The 15159-nt window shown below is 34.2% G+C and overlaps 3 protein-coding genes across 5 annotated transcripts; 2 read left to right on the top strand and 1 right to left on the bottom strand.

The window, feature by feature from the left end:
* The first annotated feature begins 6494 nt into the window (after positions 1-6494).
* On the top strand, positions 6495-9179 carry LOC120150449 (serine carboxypeptidase-like 48). 2 transcript variants are annotated; one of them, XM_039163141.1, is made up of 8 exons: positions 6495-6812; positions 7340-7628; positions 7703-7846; positions 7912-8062; positions 8155-8243; positions 8330-8588; positions 8636-8793; positions 8898-9179. In XM_039163141.1, the coding sequence occupies exons 1-8, from the start codon at positions 6514-6516 to the stop codon at positions 9018-9020; spliced, it is 1512 nt and encodes a 503-aa protein (XP_039019072.1). In that variant the 5' UTR covers positions 6495-6513; the 3' UTR covers positions 9021-9179. The 2 variants fall into 2 exon arrangements, with proteins under 2 accessions (XP_039019072.1, XP_039019073.1); XM_039163142.1 differs by having other exon boundaries at positions 6498-6812; positions 8660-8793.
* Positions 8905-12026, bottom strand: LOC120150447 (alpha-L-fucosidase 1-like). 2 transcript variants are annotated; one of them, XM_039163140.1, is made up of 4 exons: positions 11187-12026; positions 10512-10748; positions 9513-10308; positions 8905-9038 (listed from the first exon to the last, which is right to left on the bottom strand). In XM_039163140.1, the coding sequence occupies exons 1-3, from the start codon at positions 11789-11791 to the stop codon at positions 9537-9539; spliced, it is 1614 nt and encodes a 537-aa protein (XP_039019071.1). In that variant the 5' UTR covers positions 11792-12026; the 3' UTR covers positions 8905-9038; positions 9513-9536. The 2 variants fall into 2 exon arrangements, with proteins under 2 accessions (XP_039019071.1, XP_039019070.1); XM_039163139.1 differs by lacking the exon at positions 8905-9038 and having other exon boundaries at positions 9256-10308; positions 11187-12025.
* Positions 12027-12160: 134 nt separating this feature from the next.
* On the top strand, positions 12161-13619 carry LOC120150595 (mediator of RNA polymerase II transcription subunit 28-like). The gene is made up of 4 exons (XM_039163246.1): positions 12161-12181; positions 12903-12981; positions 13284-13396; positions 13488-13619. The coding sequence occupies exons 1-4, from the start codon at positions 12161-12163 to the stop codon at positions 13617-13619; spliced, it is 345 nt and encodes a 114-aa protein (XP_039019177.1).
* The last annotated feature ends 1540 nt before the right edge of the window (positions 13620-15159 follow it).

Here is a 15159-nt window from a genome sequence, read left to right as displayed (position 1 = left end):
GATATATAATAAATGATATCATATTATCTACCTGATGCTCCATTTCTTTGTATTCCCTTTTTCATATCATCATACATTTAAATATTCTTATATGTCCTATCAATATCCTATAAACTTACTCATATTCTCATATATCATATTTTAATATGATTTGTATAGTAATACTCTATAATTGTATCATATAATGATTTTACCCAAGTACTCCTTTATAAAGTTTATATTACATGTTCAATTAGTCTCCTGCTATCTTATAAATAATTTCCATTTATTTTATATCATTTTCCTTTTCCACTCACATAAACCATCTATTTATTTAGTTCAATTTCTCATGACTTCCACAATACTCTTTAATAAAACTTTGTAGCTCTTCACTATAATACATAAACCATAGTTTCCTTTAATTTATCAATCTTCCCTATATAACTTATGTATCCTTATTTATGCCCTCGAATTCATACTATTCTCTTAGAGTCTCCTAACATTTCTCGTATAATCACTTATACCATATCATATAACTTATTCCATGTTCTTCCATTATTACATAATAAAGTCTTACATACATCATATAGCATATACAAAGCATATCATTATCTTTAGTCATGCATACATACAATCAATGTAATACAGATAATCACATATAATTATAACCACACATAATCATGTCCATGACTTCATGCATATTACTCTAGGAAATAGACTCATCGTAAGTCTTATTTCCATTAAACACTACATATCACTAGTATGCACTCACCTTGGCCTCACTAGTCAATTCCAATCTCTTATCTTCCCTTGATCGATCTTACTTGCCAAATGTTCCGGAATTGCTTTATGCGCAGAATCTACATAAATGTACATTTTGAGGCAATTATTAGATACTCACACCTTGTAGTTGGATACTAGCAACTTAAACGAACTTATTAAACCAATATTTACAATTTTCCTTTAGGGGGAATCGGTTCCCTACTAAGGGGGTATCGATTCCCTCATGACATTCTGGAAATTTTGTTCGTTTGAAGGGGTATCGGTTCCCCTTGAATGGGTACCGATTCCCCTTGCCCAGAAATCATATTTTCAACCCAAAAATTACTTCATTTCCTCTCAAACACTTCATATATCATCCCCTTTTTATTCTTAACTCTAGTACACATACTTAAACCAATCTATATTCATTTATTTCATCTTAAACCTCAAAATCCTATCTTGCATATGAGATTCAAGAATCATACCAAATTTTCAATGTGTTCTAATTCCAATTCTAACACTTCATACTTCTTAATTAGATTGATGACAAGTCAAATTTATCCATAAAACTTCAACAACCATACCATATCAAAATTTCATCTTAAAACTCATATTGCAAATTCCTTCATAATTCCTTTATCTTATTGCTTAAATCCCATATAAGCTTTCCTTAAGCTTATTTAATACCCAAAGAATCAAAACTAAGCTTAAAACTCAAGAATTAACCAACTGAAATTAAACTTACCTATGTAGCTAAGCCCCACGTGAAGAAGAGAAAGCAATAAGAAGAAAGCTTCCAGATAGCTCTCTTCCCACGTTTTTCACTCTTATAAAAGGGGGAAGAATATCTTTTAAAGGAAAAAACCATAATACCCTTAATTTCCTTTAATAATTACCAAATAACATTCATTATATATTCAAATAATCATTGAATTATTTCATTCTTCTACTTTAGTCATCAAATTCTGAAACTTTACAATTTGGTCACTAACCTGGTATTGAGGATGTTACACTACATTTAAGGTAAATGTGGGGATTCAAATCTATATAAGATGAGATAATATGAACATCATTGGCCACTCGACTAATTAATAGATCTCAAATGTAAGGAATATTGAATCTATTGATACATGGAATGACAAATGGTACCAAACTTCAAAATTTAATCCGAAAATTTCATCTCATTAATCTAGCTAGAAGGGAGTGAGAAATGACAAGCTTTTGGATATCAACTTGAAGCCCGCACTGTTATTTTTTTTATCGATCAGTTCTTCAAATCCTGAATTTTTGAATTCATTTTGTCATTATAAATAATATTGAAATATTTTGAAACTAATTTTTGAGAGTTGAGGTCTCGATTTCACTTTCTTATAAATGGATTGTCGCAATCGAAATATTTTAGATAATTTTCTTAGTCTTTGATTTTTTATTTCGTAAAAAAAATGAGAATGAAGACTTATAGATCAAAATTGATGCGTTGAGAATAGATGGGTTTCTGAAATCAAAGTATTTGGGACTTAAGGATTATTTGATATCTCAAAAACAAACTAATTTTTGAAATTTTCCCTTTGATTTTCTGTTTGCTTTCCTAGAAAATTAAAGTGGAGAAAGGAAGAATATGAACTAAGGTTACGTCATTCATTTAAGGAAGAATATTTAAAACCTTTTGTTTTTTGAATTAATAGGAATGAAATCCTCATTCCCTCGTTTGGTTGGCCAGTAATCTTATTCCCCGATAATCTTTTATTCCCAACAGTAGATATTTTAGGGTATATTACTAGGAATGTGATTATCTCCCTTCCCTTAGATATTATCTCCCTTCCCTTCATAGTTACAAAATTATCACTCGACTATTCATTATGTTCCAAATTGTCTTTTTCCATCAAAAAAATTAATAGTTGTCTGAGCTAGACTTTAAGCTACTAACTGAGATATGATAGTCGTTTGAGATTACGAGACATATTTTATCATATCTCAGTCAGCAAGTTAATATCCAACTCAGTCTGCCATCAATTTTTTAACAGAAAAAGATGAGTTTGGAACATAATGAATAGTCGAGTGACCATTTTGTAAGTTTTAATAGTCGAGAGACTCAACAGAGCAACTCTCTATATCGAGAGGATCGTTTTGTTAGTTTTAATAGTCGGAGGACTTAACAAAACAATATCATATAATCGAAGGATCATCTGTGTACTTTACCTGGATTTTATTTACTTGGTTGTTAATTGGGGGATATCCTATAAAACAAGTATTTTGTTTTTACGACGGTTTCAAATTTCAATCATAATGGTACCAAATGAGGCATATCGATAACTGTTGTTTTGCTATCAAAATAATTTCGGCTTCTTAATAAGTAAAAAGACAGAGTAGTATATAGAAGTATGATCGATCCACAGAGATTGTGGTGTGTCTGATTTAGTGAACTTTTTCTTGATTTAGAAGAATATATAATTTTATATAAAGATAAAAGGATAGAATAAAATAAAATAAATAATTATAATTCGTTTAAAAGGGAAAATAATTATAAAATAATAAATAATAATTTTAAGATAATGGTAAAGAAAAAAGGGGTTTTTAAATCGTTTAAAGAAATAAAAAGATAAAGATTAAACAAACAATTAAATAAATAAAATAAATTGAGATAAAGAAAACTTATGGTAAAAACAACCTCAGACTTCAACTTTGCCTCAAATTCCTCTGCTCATCGAAACAGATATTCACTTCAAGATTCACATCTGCTACTTGTCTACAAGGATAATTCCTTGTGACTATGTTTTGTATATCGAATATCCAAGTGCACTCTTAAATTTCGGTTTGTGAGTTGATCTAAGCAACAACAATATTGTATATCTTAAAACGTTGAAGTTCGAAAAAACTAACAACTCGGATTATGTTTCCGATCTCATTTTCCTCTTAGCAAACAATTTTGCTAGTTTGTTCACATGAAGTCGAATGTGCTTCAATAAGTAAATCATTCTTCCCACGTTAACCTTAACAACATCCAGACCAATGCCGACTTTTGATTTTGAAAATCGTTTTGATTTGAAAATAAACCCAGAAAACAGAGAGAAAAATCCAAAACGATTTAAGTGTCTTACAATTCTCACGTTTGGAATTAAGCTTTCTCTTTAGCCTTCGGCTTAAAAGAAAATTAGCTAAGCATGACCAAAGTCATACTTAACATATTTGAAAACAAAACTTTAAAATAAAATAAAATCAAAAACTTGAAAGGAAATAAAAGAAGGAATTTTATAAAGCTAGAGAGAATAAGAAGAAGAGTAAATTCTTCGTTGTTAAAAGATATGTTTCTAGGCTTACCCTGAGATGTATTTATATCCTTCAAAATCTTAAAAACAAGCTAAAGATAATTCCTTAAATAAAGAAATAAATTCTAATTAAAATACTTAAAACTATTTAAACTAAAATACCTAAAACAAAGATAAGATAAAATATAATATAATATTTAAAATATTATCATAAAACTTGAGTTTAATTCAAATCCGAATTGTAGAAACGTGCGACTAATCTATTCGTTCTTCTAGAAGCGCTGATTGGACCTTCTAGAAGGTGCTGACATCATCGCCACGTCATATGCTCCATGTCCAAAGTCATGCCCACTAATCTAACTTTTATTCCGAAAATAAAAAAAACTGCATAATTCCGTAATTTTAGTGCAATTTTCATAATTTAGTGTCCTGCACAGAAAATAAATCAAAACGAACACATAAACCACAAAAACCAATAATTACGGAACAATTTAAAAGTAAAATAGTAACTAAATAAATCACTTATCACACATAAAATCCAAAAGTTGGTTCAGTGAAAAACTCAAAAAGTAAAGTTGAGATCCATATGAGAAAAATGATGTGAGTTTTGCAGGTATCACGTTTTGTTAGGGCATTATTATCCGAGGTCACAGTTATTATGCTTCGGAAGATCCCATGTTCCTTTCGCTTCATTCTCCTATTCGTAAACATTGAGTCAAGTTTTGTCATGTTTTCATGTCTTGTACGCAACATTCATCTGGTTTTCTAACCTTGCCTTGAAAGCCCCTTTATCCCTATTCTTCAATGGGAAACAAATATATGATTATGAACAAACACAAATGACAAAAGCAAAGCATGATTGTTACTATGTTCATCAAAGAATAATTTTGGATGTACAAGCAAACATGAATCTTGTACACAAGCAAACAGAAAATGGGAGTTACCCATCATAAATTTTGGATTAGTCTATATTACGATGAAAGCACGATAATAACGAATGGAAAACGATAGCAACCAAGATTATGTCACGTGGAAAATCATTTTAAGAAAAATCACGAGTAAAAGAAGAGAATTTTCACTAATATGAAAGTAAAAAAGAATACAAGAGCATTTGGAGAAAGCATTCTTCCTTTTTCCATATTAGTGAAAATTACCATTCTTCTATCCGTGATTGTTAGCGTTATGACTAGGGTTGTAAATGAATCGAGCTTGAACGAATGAACAAAGCTATGTTCGTAAACGTGTTCGTGAACATGTTCATTTGCAAGCTAAAATGATAAAATTACGCTACTAATGCTTAAACTCCATAAGCTTCATAATTTAATCTCCGAATTTCACCTAGTGTTCAATTTACTCCATACATCCACCAATATTTAAAATGTAAAAAATAAAAAGTAAACAACTTCTAAACGAGCTTGTTCATGAACATAAATGAACGATCCGATAAATGAGTTCATAAACGAGCTTGTTTGTGAACATAAACAAACGAACACATCTAAGTTCATATTCGTTCATTTATTAAATAAACATAATTTTTTTGTTCATACTCGTTTATTTTGCTTAATAAACAAACATAAATGAATGGTATACGAACAATTTACGAATAGTTCACCGAACGCTCTGTTCATTTACACCCCTAGTTATGACCCATTTTTTCTTAGACTGGCCCATGAAGATACGGAGCAATATAATTTGTTCGATCCCAACAAATAGAAAGTAGGAATTAGGGTTTTGTAGTGTAACAATTGTTATAGATCATGTATTTTTCGACATAGTGAAATTTTCTTCTCTCATGCATGTGGCTTTTTCCTTTAGGGATTTTCACATAAATCTTGATGTCTTTTATTTTTGTTCAATCGTTTTCGTCTATCATTAATCGTTCCGATAATCATAACAATGATTTTTCTTGAAAGGATTTTCTACCCTTTTTTGCTATTGTTTTACATTCGTAGTTATCATGCTTTCTTTATAACATAGACTAATCCAGATTTTATGATGGCTAATGATATATAATAAACCTAACCTAAAAACAAGAGTGGAGAACCTTGGATTACAAGACAAGTAATGTGATTTTCTACAAATCACAAGTTTAATGGAAGATTTTAGTTGTTAACTCAAAAGAGGTATAAATGGAAGAATCTATATAGATTCTTGTGAAGATTTTAAGAGTTAGAAGCTGAAGATTTCAAGAATTATTTAAAATACATGAAGCAAAATGTGATATAAGACAAAATCTTGATACACCACTTTCCTTGTTCATGAATGTAATGTATTTGCAACCAAAATTTGGAAGGAAATTAGAGTCCAAATAATTAATGAGATTTAAGCGTTGAGGAGGGTTCAATGTGTATCGGTAGTTTCACACAATGTGAAAAGCTGGTGATGAGTGGTGACCGTTTATTTTCTTTAATTTTTTTCCTTTCGTATTTGGATTTTGTTTCCATTCCAAGCTCTATATAAAGTTAAACCAAACAACACCTTGAATTCATCTGCCCCCACAAAAAAAATGGCATCAACTTCATCTCAAAAACTCCTCCTACTTTCTCTTTTTATGCTCTTTTCACCATTCTATGCTAAACCTTCAAGTTCAAGCCTGGCAAAGTTACAGGCTGAAAAGCTCATAAAAGGACTTAACTTGTCCCCAAAAGAGGCTGTTAATGGTGGCAGCAATGACCTTACAGCAGAGTCTTCCAGGATTGTTGAAAAGCAATTCAGATTCCCTGTGGTTGGAGATCCTGGTCCTTCAGTTCAGGAGCTTGGTCACCATACTGGCTACTATAAACTTCCACATGCTATTGCTGCAAGGTAACCCCACGTCTTCTAAATCATATATACAAGTACTGGGTTCTATGTTTTGGATCTGCTATGTAAAACCAGGGATGACTGAGGGGCAGTTGGACTTTCACTTGAGGGCACTCGTCCCCTGAAAGTCCATTCCCTCTAACATAAAATATTGTGTCTGTCATGTGTAAAACCACGTCTCTGGTATTTTATTTTCAATCTACACTAAGGATATCAACTTTATCTGATTACTTCTTTCATATTATTTAAATTCAGAGACAGGTTGTATATGCAGTGAATATTCAATATATTCCTAAATGTGAACGTTTCTCTGATAAATGAAGAAGAAGCAATTATAAAAAAGTTTAGATCTAAAGTTCCAGATTCAGTTGACTTCATAAACCTAGTTCCAATCATGCATTATATTTAATGCCGACGAATGCACTAATGTTGGTTTCAAATGATGTTTTGGCATGTGAAACTATTAAAATGACTTGCACCTACACATGGAATTTATTGACATACTTTGCTTTAAAAATGCCTTATGACAGGATGTTTTACTTTTTCTTCGAATCACGGAACAGCAAAAAGGACCCTGTGGTGATTTGGTTGACCGGAGGTCCAGGATGCAGCAGTGAATTGGCATTATTCTATGAAAATGGTCCTTTCCATCTTTCCAAAAACTTGTCACTTGTATGGAATGACTATGGTTGGGACAAGGCATCAAACATTTTGTTTGTTGATCAGCCCACCGGAACTGGTTTCAGTTATACGACAGACGAAAACGACATTCGCCACAACGAAACCGGTGTCAGCAACGATTTATATGACTTCTTGCAGGTCTGTTTCTTACTTATCATCTGACATTCCTTTCCATACAAAGAGAAGCTAAACTGTCTTGTATGTACTTTCAGGAATTTTTCAAGCAGCATCCTGAGTATGTTGAGAATGACTTTTACATAACCGGAGAATCGTATGCTGGGCACTATGTTCCGGCATTCGCTGTCCGAGTTCACCAGGGAAACAAAGCAAAAGAGGGAATTCATGTCAATCTGAAGGTACTTATCTCTTTAACTTCATCCATTCCATTTGATTGAGAATTAATTTTTGAATGTTTGAACAGGGTTTTGCCATTGGAAATGGGCTAACAAATCCTGAAATCCAGTATCAAGCATACCCAGAATATGCTTTGAACACAAGCATAATTACACATTCTGATTATGTCAGTATCAAAAAGTTGGTCCCTTCATGCGTGCAGGCAACCAGAACCTGTGGTATTTCTTGCTCTCACCACTAAAAGATTGAAATCAACATCTATGCACTTCTTTTTGTGATTTGATATCATTGGTGTTAACTGCCATTGCAGATTCTAAAGGTGGAGATGCTTGTGTGGATTCTTATGAAGTTTGCACTGGTTTATTTAATCAGATCATGAGTATCGTTGGTAATTTAAATGTAAGATAACATATCTACCCTTGTTATATGATTGCAGAAGTAATTCAAACACAATTCTGAGTTGTGGAATTTATGATGGTGTACAGTTCTATGACATTAGAAAGCAGTGCGAAGGAGATTTGTGCTATGATTTCTCAGCAGTAGAGACGTTCCTCAATCTGAAATCGGTTCGGGATGCCTTAGGGGTCGGAAACATAGATTTCGTGTCATGCAGCACTACAGTATACGACGCCATGATTACGGACTGGATGAGGAATTTTGAAGTTGGCATACCTGCTCTTCTTGAGGATGGTATCATGGTGCTTGTATATGCAGGAGAGTATGACCTTATATGCAACTGGATTGGTGAGACTCTTCATCTAAAATTTGAAGAAATATAGTACAATATTCAGTCTGCTATAACTCACTTGGGGCAGGCAATTCAAACTGGGTTCATGCTATGGCATGGTCGGGGCAGAAAGAGTTTGGGGCAACTCCCACAGTTCCATTTGTAGTTGATGGTGTTCAAGCTGGACAACTGAAAAGCCATGGTCCTCTCAGTTTCCTCAAGGTTCAACCAGGCTGCATCTGCATGCTTCTTTCTGCCATTTTTAATGCTTATAAACTGTTCTCATGTCATTTAGTTTTTTACCTTCAACCAAACAAATGATGCAGGTACATAATGCTGGTCACATGGTTCCAATGGATCAACCAAAAGCTTCATTACAGATGCTGCAGAACTGGATGCAGGGGAAACTAACCTCGTCCAAGGCAGCGGATAAAGTCGCTCCCAAGTAATGAACCCACAATTTGCTCTTTGCACATTCTAAACATATATTGTGATTTTCTAAGTTCATCATTGTTTCAATAGTACACCCCTTTGTGGCTTATACAATCATCCAAGAAACCAAAGACTACAGTGTAATAAAATGGATCCAATTCTTTTTCATTCCGCCCTATATCATGCAATTACTCCTTAATGAACTCTAAATCCCAATATTCGATTGTGGCTCGTTGAACAGAAATAAGACGGATGAATAAAAGCAAAAACAAGTAAAGATGGACATTAAGGTTGTGAAATATAGTACCAGACCCTTGCAGCAACACCTATGTTTCAGTTCAGCATAAATGTTAAGACTCAACGCAGGAGAAACTATGTTCCATATGAATAAAGATAATAATATTAACAATCATACACAAATGCAGTACTACCAACTTATTGTATATTTGGCATTTTGAAGATGCCCCAAGCTATGCAGCAATAAATTTTAATGTGTTTTGAACACTCACCCGTACGACAATTGCAGCTTGAAATTACATGTACTGTACTGGGACCGTTTGGGAATGGTTGTATGGATATTGCTGAAGGACTTGACTGCCATCGATATATGTTTGTGAGGTTGTATTAGATGCATGGCTCAGAATCGAAAATTGATCCACATGGATCCCCAGAAAAGAAATAAGAGGATTAGCTCGAGACTTGTCAATGACAAACTTCAAGTACCGAGATTGAACTGTAGGGAATTGCAGCAACCTTTTATATCCCACTGTTGTGCCATTAATCACATTCTTCCATCTACCTCTACTCAGGATCTCAAGGTGGAACTTTATGATACGTTGTCCCATGTGAATCGGCTCTTGAACTTGTAAAACATTAAAAGATACTGTTTCTCGAAGGTCCAAATATAAGACCCAATCACATTGATCCTCCTCAGGAGCCCAATAAGTGCCAATACCTTCTTCAAGGACATTATACGGACTGAACTGAGAGTTACCATTGCCCCCTCGTATACTGCTGGCATTTAGGAGACCATTATCGGCCAGATTATTGGAGAATATAGACCTCCGAAGTTCCTTGAATTCTTGGAGTACTTGTATATCTTCATCAGAAATAAGACCGGAAGAATTTGGGGGCACATTTAGCAACAAAAGACAATTTCGACCAGCTGATTTGTAGTATATGTCAAGAAGCTTCAATGCCGACTTTGGCACTTGAGATGCATGCCAAAACCAACCCGGCCTGATTGAGACATCACACTCAGCAGGTACCCAGTCGTGACCATGAGGGTCTCCTCCTTGGGAGTATCTGTTAGAAAATAAAATATAATGTTATAACAATAGAGTCTAGAGGTACTAGTCTGGTTCCAAAAGAAAATTGCTTGTGATGATCCAAAGCAAGCAGGCCCTGACTTCATAGATTTCATGGAGAATTTGTTGTTGGCAATGACACAATCACGAGGCATTTTCGGGACAAAAGGCCTAAACTATAAAACGAAAATATATGCTTACTGAGGATCAGTTCCACCAATAGCAGCATTGCTTCGATTGAAAATAGACCAACAAGTAGAACCGGCAACACCAGCCTCATCGCCAATCCACCTGGTGTCAGGACCTGCATCAGAGAAGATGACAGCCCCTGGTTGGAGCTGATGAATGAGACTAAACCATGTATCGAAGTAATATTCCATATCCTTTTCCCCCTCTCCTTTGGCACCATCCAACCATACTTCCTTGATATCTCCATACCTGCTTAAATTCGAAACCGGAAATATAATATTACTCCCTTCTCAATTCAGAAAACCTAAGATAGCAGAACAGAAGTATGAAAAAAAGGATTCACGCACTGCCATAGTTACTAGAATGACAAAATTCAACAAGAAATCTTGAAATGTGAAAGAAAAAGCAAGGTCCAACTAAATTGAAATTTAATCTACACCATCAGCTAATGTAGCATATATTTGGTAGGAAAAGTAGAATTCAGTTCAAGTAAAAAAGCTGAAAGATAAGGCAGTACAACAGTTACAAAACCAATCAGTTGCACAAGCAAACATACTTCATATGAACATAATCAGAGAGAACAATTACCTTAAAAGAAGAACCAAAGAAGGCAAAGATAATGGTAAAGTCATCCCATATAGAATTCACGATTAAGATAAGCAAACAAGAGAAGATTCAATGAGTTACCTAGTCAACAACTCAGTCATCTGCCCGATATAGAATTCATTGTATTCCAGAGTCTTCCCATAGCAATACTCATGCCTATCCCATGGAGACAAATAAAGCCCCAAAGCAACAGTAGCTTCCTTAGCGGCCGAGGCCAACTCACCAACAACATCGCCATACCCATTTCTCCAAGGACTGGCCTTCACAGAGTAATCCGTGTATTCAGTTGGCCACAAGCAGAAGCCATCATGGTGCTTTGCAGTGAGAATCACCCTTGAAAACCCAGCTTCCTTGGCCACATGTACCCACTGAGAAGCGTTAAGTTGGGTAGGGTTGAATACAGACGGGTTGACATGACCCGTTCCCCACTCTGAGTCAGTGAAGGTGTTGGGTCCAAAGTGCAGAAAGAGTGCCATCGAAGAGAGTTGCCATTCGAGCTGAGGTGCTGAAGGGATGGGTAAAATGGGCAAAGGGGGTGCTATTTTGAGGGCAGAACGGGGAAGGATGGTGAAAACCAGGATTATTAAGATTGGTAAAAAGTGTACTGAAATGGGGTTTCTGGAATTTGTGGCTAGCTTTAGCTTTTTGATGCTATTGTTAGTGGTGGTGTAGCTGCCTTTGTTCATTGTGAAAGACAAGACAGGAGAGGCGAGGCGAGGATGTCTGAAAGTAGGTACTTTTAGTGTTGGAACTTAGAACTGAAAAGCTTTGAATCTGGGTGGAACAAGGAATCTAAGTTGTCTTCATTGATTCTTGATCTGATTATGCTTCTCTTCTGTTCAGTTCTAAGATTTGTCTGAGTTTTCTGAGTAGAGTTTTGACCAGATGCTGATGGAAGAGGGTTGGTGCTGAAAATTACCAAAAAATCTAAAATAAAAACGCTAAATTACGATCAACTTAGAGTGGAAGAAACGCAACCATTAGATGTTAGAGAAAAATATAAAATTCACAGCCAAATGATGATGAAAGGGACCACAGTATTGTTTACCCAAATAATGAAGACAGTGTACCTGCAAGTAAAGGGAAAAAAACGATCGTAGCTTTTATTTTATACTGTCGCCGACGTTCATTTCCCGATCATAATGATCACATATCACATGTCTGTGTTTAACCATTAAATAGGGTTACTTTTTAATATATGATTCTTCAATGATAAAAAGATTTTCACCATCCGAATCTTTAAGATGTCTTCCAAAACCAAAACTGTACAATAAGTTGCGCTTCCGATCATCTTTTACATTTAGTTTTGGGTAAACTAAGTGATTGATCGTTTTCGTTTAAATTTTATACATTATTTTATTTTAAATTTTAAAAATATAATATTTAATTATTTTTATTTTTATTTATTTAAGATATATCATTAAGGGTGTGTTTGGTTTACGGAATGTAAGATTAGCATCGGGAATAAAAGATTATCAGGGAATAGAATTACTGAGAATATTACATTACTGTGTTTGGTTAGTTTGGTAGGAATGTAAGATTACCGTATTTGGTTGAAGGAATAAAAGATTACTAGAATGTATATTTTACCAAATTGTCTTTTTTTTATATTTTTAACAAGTAAAATTTTAAATATTTAAATAAAAATTATTTATATAAAAATTATATATGTTGATAATATATTACTTGAGTATTTAAATATATCATGTATTATTTTTATTTTAATTAATATTAAATTTTATATAATTTATGATAAAAATATATTAAAAATATATTAATGTTTACATTGTGGTTGAGTTTGAGACGACTTTGTTGCCATGTTTGCCCTCAAGGAAGCTTCAAGCTATTGACCGTTCTCCCCACCCTTCTCATCAGAGTTAGTAGTTCTCACCCTCTCCTTAATTTCCAAAGCATTTCCATTTCTTTTTCTTCATATATATATATATATATAAAGATGATATGCCATGTTCCTTCTGTGGTAGTCTTTTGATATTTGTTCTTATTCTGATGCTTGGTTCCATATTTTATCATTGTTCAGAATCAGATAGATGTACTTAAATGAATGCATTAACTTACTAACGTAGTACCCAAAAAAGTTCAGATAAATTTAGTTAATATAAGCTTTTTGGATCAAATCCTTGTGTTCTAAAATGGTGTTTTTATTTGCAATTGCCATAGTTGATGTGGACAGGCATGCTAGAGATTTCATGGAGGCTGCTAAGAAGTTTCAGTTATACTTCCTTGGCTTGCAACGTGAGGATCAACCAACCAAAGCTGAAATGCTCAGAAAAGTAAACCCAACAACTTTTATTGTAGATGATTGCGGTGTATGATTAAGCCACTCCAAAGCAGCTCAATTTAACTTGTTTCTTGTTCTAACAGGAGATAGCAACAGTGGAAGAATTGAAAATGAAGTCCGAGATCATCAAGAATCAGGAGAGTCTGATCCAAGGATGGAGAAAGGATTTGAGTGACCAACTGGTTAAACATAATACTGAATTGGAGAGAGTATAGTCGAGTAGAATTAAGCATTAATGATATGCTAATCTCTTGGATTATAGTTCCTTTGAGATTGATCCAACCTAGGGTCTAGCTTCACAACCAGTTGTGTTATTGTTTGGTAGTGACAATTGCATTATATTTGATGCTTGTGTAACTGAAAAAAGTACAATTAATACTATCTCTTTATATATTAAATTTAGTCATTTGATTCATACTTACGTAATCTGATTAGTATCCGCAACAAATGTTAAAACATATAGAATTTAATAATAATTCATAGACAGAAACAAGGAAAAACAATTTTGACAAATTAAAAGCGGAGCTTGGAAACTTGTTGCAGTCTCCATCAATGACAGAAACATGGAACCAAATGCAAAAATACATATACCATCTCCTTGTCATAAAAGGGAAAGCCCTGCATTCGCCTAAGAGCATTGGTAGCGGAGCTAACATCCTCGAAAATAACCCAATCTTGACCTTTGTGTTTCCGTGTCTTCAATGCTAACACATCCAGTATCTTTCCGAATTGTGAGAACACAGCGTGCAACGACTTCTTCAACTCTGCAATCATCACTCGAGAAAAAAAAAAAGAAATCAAGGAAAAGAAAAGGATGTAAGCATTTTTTAAGTTTGTCGTCGAGACCAGTTTGCACTTGATTTCCTGTCAGGGATGAACCATTTACCTTTGCCAAATCTTGGACCGTCTCAAGGATGGTGGGGCCGGCAGCCATCCCAAGACTAGCAGGAGCAGCAGCTTCTCCAGGGTTAATAAACCCAGTAACCTTGGCAACTTTTTTGGCGAGACTGGAAGGATCTGCACCCTCCAATTTATCAAAAATCATACCATCCTGATAGAAACAATCAAATGACCAACCTTATTCATCTTTCAAGAGTGTTTAAATAGAAAAATCGAATATTAACCAAACCTAGACTTCAAGCAAATTATCAAAGGGCGATATTAAAGGAAGAACAGCCACACAATTGGATGGTCTAGCCTTATCAGTATGAATATTTATTGCTTTTATTCAAGATGGAAAAATGCGTTCCTGGGCAAGTTTAGTTAAATTCACTTCTCTACATTTTGAGGGAAATGATTGAATGAATCTAACAAGAGAAAATATTCATGTGTGTGTTCAGTGAAATACTCTCAGCCTAGGATTGTCAAATGCAATAACAAGCAGCTAATGATTATATTATGCAAGAAAAGAAGTAATCAAGTAATCGGATTGACTTAGCAACTAGCATTCGAACATATACATTCATAGATTAAATCAACTTCAGTGTGAATATATATATTCAATGGTCACTAGCTCTAAATATATGGAAAAACATAGTAAATACTGAACGTACCTGTGTCGACACATATACATAACCAACACCCACAACATGATCAATGAATAACAGTTAATTGACTTAATCAATGATCAAACAACAAGCTTATCAACAGATGAAGGTTAAAATGCTCGCTCGACCTCAAATCTTTAAGCTGTTCCCGCTGGTATATTTAGCCGCATGCCTAATGCTTTACTTCGATCGAAATCCAAGTCAGGGT

Source organism: Hibiscus syriacus, unplaced genomic scaffold (genome assembly GCF_006381635.1).
Source record: "Hibiscus syriacus cultivar Baekdansim isolate YM2019G1 unplaced genomic scaffold, ASM638163v2 tig00111022_pilon, whole genome shotgun sequence".
Lineage (NCBI taxonomy): Eukaryota > Viridiplantae > Streptophyta > Magnoliopsida > Malvales > Malvaceae > Hibiscus > Hibiscus syriacus.
This window is presented reverse-complemented; position numbering and strand designations above follow the sequence as displayed.

Excerpts from the sequence above, each read along its gene's own strand:
- LOC120150449 (XM_039163141.1), top strand. The coding sequence starts at position 6,514 with ATGGCATCAACTTCATCTCAAAAACTCCTCCTACTTTCTCTTTTTATG. Across the intron at positions 8,063-8,154 it reads GCAGGCAACCAGAACCTGTG|ATTCTAAAGGTGGAGATGCT; the intron begins GTATTTCTTGCT and ends CTGCCATTGCAG. Across the intron at positions 8,589-8,635 it reads CCTTATATGCAACTGGATTG|TCTGCTATAACTCACTTGGG; the intron begins GTGAGACTCTTC and ends TACAATATTCAG.
- LOC120150447 (XM_039163140.1), bottom strand. The coding sequence starts at position 11,791 with ATGAACAAAGGCAGCTACACCACCACTAACAATAGCATCAAAAAGCTA. Across the intron at positions 10,749-11,186 it reads ATGACTGAGTTGTTGACTAG|GTATGGAGATATCAAGGAAG; the intron begins GTAACTCATTGA and ends GAATTTAAGCAG. Across the intron at positions 10,309-10,511 it reads ATTGGTGGAACTGATCCTCA|ATACTCCCAAGGAGGAGACC; the intron begins GTAAGCATATAT and ends ATTTTCTAACAG.
- LOC120150595 (XM_039163246.1), top strand. The coding sequence starts at position 12,161 with ATGAAGACAGTGTACCTGCAA. Across the intron at positions 12,182-12,902 it reads TGAAGACAGTGTACCTGCAA|TTTGAGACGACTTTGTTGCC; the intron begins GTAAAGGGAAAA and ends ATTGTGGTTGAG. Across the intron at positions 12,982-13,283 it reads TCCCCACCCTTCTCATCAGA|TTGATGTGGACAGGCATGCT; the intron begins GTTAGTAGTTCT and ends CAATTGCCATAG.